At 48.6% G+C, this 3187-nt stretch overlaps 1 protein-coding gene across 1 annotated transcript in view; it reads right to left on the bottom strand.

The window, feature by feature from the left end:
• The window catches only part of CASP8 (caspase 8), a 26441-nt gene that overhangs the window by 8725 nt on the left and 14529 nt on the right, over positions 1–3187 (bottom strand). Inside the window, exons 3-5 of the mRNA XM_008070787.2 lie at positions 2512–2617; positions 785–923; positions 624–668 (exon numbers count right to left, since the gene is read on the bottom strand). Coding sequence (XP_008068978.1) covers positions 624–668; positions 785–923; positions 2512–2617 — 290 coding nt within the window. The remainder of the gene's footprint in view (positions 1–623; positions 669–784; positions 924–2511; positions 2618–3187) is intronic.

Raw genomic sequence — 3187 nt, 5'->3', positions numbered from 1 at the left:
TGGTAGCACGTCCCTGTAGTTCCAGCTACTTGGAAGGCTGAGGCAGAAGGATCGCCGGAGCCCAGCAGGTCGAGGCTGCAGTGGCCGGGAGCAGCCACTGCACTCCAGTCTGGGCGACAGAGTGAGACTCCAACTCAAAAAAAAAAATCATCTTCAGTGACCGCATCAAAATTCTGCAGGAGATCCTTGAGAGTTTATTCTCATGGCTCAGCCTGGCTTACCCAGGTAGAATAAGAGAACAAGAACATTGGAAGGAGTGACTGCATATGGAAAGTGTTGAAAGAGGAAGTGACTTAACCAAAGAAGTTCTGCTACACAGTGCATAACACAGGCAGCACCCGTCAAGCAGCAAAAGAAAAAAAAGCACTCAGAAAAAGTTAAACTACTAATTGTGTCTGTTTCAAACCTGCCACTGAGGCTGCAGGGTCTGTGCCCTTGGACAACTCTTTCACATCTTTCAGTGTGTAGAGAGGGTGACCACACATCCCCACTGAACTGCCGTCCTGATCCTGGGAGGCAGGTCCATGAAGTGGTGGGAAAGGGAGAAAGCTTGGGAGGAGGCATGAGGGTAGCAGAGATAGAAATAACTCAGTAAACTCTGAAAACACAGCTCCAAGCATTACCGTTTGAGCACGCATCAGGACTTCTTTCGAGGTTCATTCTTCTCTCTGAATTAAAAGAGGAACCCCCACCCCCGATATTTGATTAGAAACAGCTGTGACATTAAGGGGTTTGTCCAATTCAAAAGAGCTTTTGCTGATTCGCAGTTTCAGGCTGTCTCTACCTCTGGGCAACTTTTCATAATCGCTGATTATCTCCAGCAAACTCTTGTCCACTTGGTCACAGATGCTTTTCAGGATGTCCAGGTTTCTCTCTCCCAGGATGGCCATCTTCTGCATCTCTTTGAAAGCATCCAGCAAGTCCTACGAGAAAGGAAAGAAAGCCAGAGGCTGCTGGGGATCTATCGGGGTGTAGGCTACATTATTTCTTATTTCCACCTCCTGCAAACCAAGGGCCTGTGCTCGGCCCCAGCAGAACCCGGGAGCTTACTCTGCTCTTCTGCAGCAGCAGACAGCGGGCACAGGGAGAGGGTAGGAGAAGCTGTGTCAGAATCTGCCCAGGCCCCAGGCCCTGTGCTCAAACCGCCTGTGCCTCTTCCTGAGGACTGTGAAACCGCCACAGCCCCCATGGGGACAGCCATAGACTGCCTCACACCCAACATCACCTCTGGCCCCTAGGCCCCCTCCGGACCTGAGTTCACACAGACATACACACAGACACATAAAGACATACCCCCACACAAAGACACACACATCACACTCACAGACATTCACAGACACAATCTCACACACAGAGACATATAGATACACACCACCCACACACACAGAGACAGACACAGATGCCACACACACATCACACACCCAGTCACACACACAGAAACATACCACACACACAAATACACACAGAGACACACACCACACACACTCATCACACACACACATACATAGAGACACACCACACACATAGATACACAAAGAAACACACAACACACACACAGACACCACACACAGACACATACCACATATTCACTTAGAGACACAGACATAGAGAAACACACACAACACACACAAATACCACACACACAGACACACACCAGAGACATACCACACATATTGACAGACATGCAGACACACTCACAGAGCCACAATGACACACCACACACAGAGACACACACAACACATAGAGACACATACACAGAGTCATAAATACACACATACCACACACCATACACAGAGACACATAGAGATACACATACTACACAGAAACACACACACAGAGACACAGACACAGAGATACACATGCAACACAGACACACAGACACAATACACAGAGACAGCACACACAGAGATAACACACATATACAACACACACATACACACAGAGTTCCAATTCCCAGATGTTCTGGGACGGCAGAAATGGGGCAATTTCTCAGGCTGACTCCCGGGTTCTGCTGGGGCCCTGCTGGTCCGACACTGGGTGGTGCCTACACAATTGGCCTCTTCTCCTCCAGGGCTTTACTCTGCCTTATACCCAGTGGTGAGCATAACATACTCCCAAGACAGCGGAGTCACACCTGCAGCACTCACACCTCCCAGGACAACAGAGTCACACCTGTACCACTCACACCTCCCAGGACAGCGAAGTCACAACTCCAACACTCACATCTCCCAGAACAGCTGAGTAACACCTGCACCACTCACACTTCCCAGGACAATGGAGTCACACCTGCAGCACTCACATCTTCCCAGAGAGCAGAATCACACCTGCAACACTCACACCTCCCAGGACAGTGGAGTCACACCTGCAGCACTCTCACCTCCTAGGACAGGAGAGCCACACCTCTAACACACCAGCTGCAGAGTGAGCATCTGGAATAGTCTCTCTCTGGCCTCAGAAATCTCCACCACTAACCGATTCTCAGGCTGAACTCAGCAAGATGCTGGGTCTTACCATGTCACCATCCAGTTTACATTTGGGGATCTTTTGTCGCAAAAAAAACTTAAAATCCTTCAATTCTTCTTTGTTTACATTTTCTGAAACCTGCAAAAGCATGACCCTGTAGGAGAAAAAGGAGATACCTTAGAAATGCCTTCATAAAGAATTCCCATTTGGTATATGGAATCTAGCAGACTCAGTGACCTCCCTTCAAAATAAGGCCAGTTGATGACATGATTTCTGAGTGGAGTCCTTAGAAAGAGGTTGTCATGGTGACACCGATGGAAGGATAAACACACATAATTGTCTGCTTAAGAAACAATCCCAGTCCCTGATAGCTGGGCCCTTTCTGTTTTCATAGCCCCAGAGGGTTGTGAGGTGTAGAGGACCCACACAATTTGTGTTAGAACCTTGGTTCCTCCATCTTTGAGCTGTGTGACTTTAGATGTGTGACACATCTTTTCCTCATTGTAGACTGAGGATAATTGTGTATCTACATCATAGGAAGCTGTTGAGGGCTGCACAAATAAGTTTATATGAAGTGCTTAAAGCAATCTTTGGTGACACACTAAGTGTCCAATAAGAGACAGGCATTATGCCGGGCTCAGTGGCTCAGCCTGTAATCCCGCGCCTTTGGGAGGCTGAGGTGAGTGGATTGCCTGAGCCAGCGGGTTCGAGACCCGCCTGGGCA

Source organism: Carlito syrichta, unplaced genomic scaffold (assembly GCF_000164805.1).
Source record: "Carlito syrichta isolate Samal-C Ts95f unplaced genomic scaffold, Tarsius_syrichta-2.0.1 Scaffold314013, whole genome shotgun sequence".
NCBI lineage: Eukaryota > Metazoa > Chordata > Mammalia > Primates > Tarsiidae > Carlito > Carlito syrichta.
This window is presented reverse-complemented; position numbering and strand designations above follow the sequence as displayed.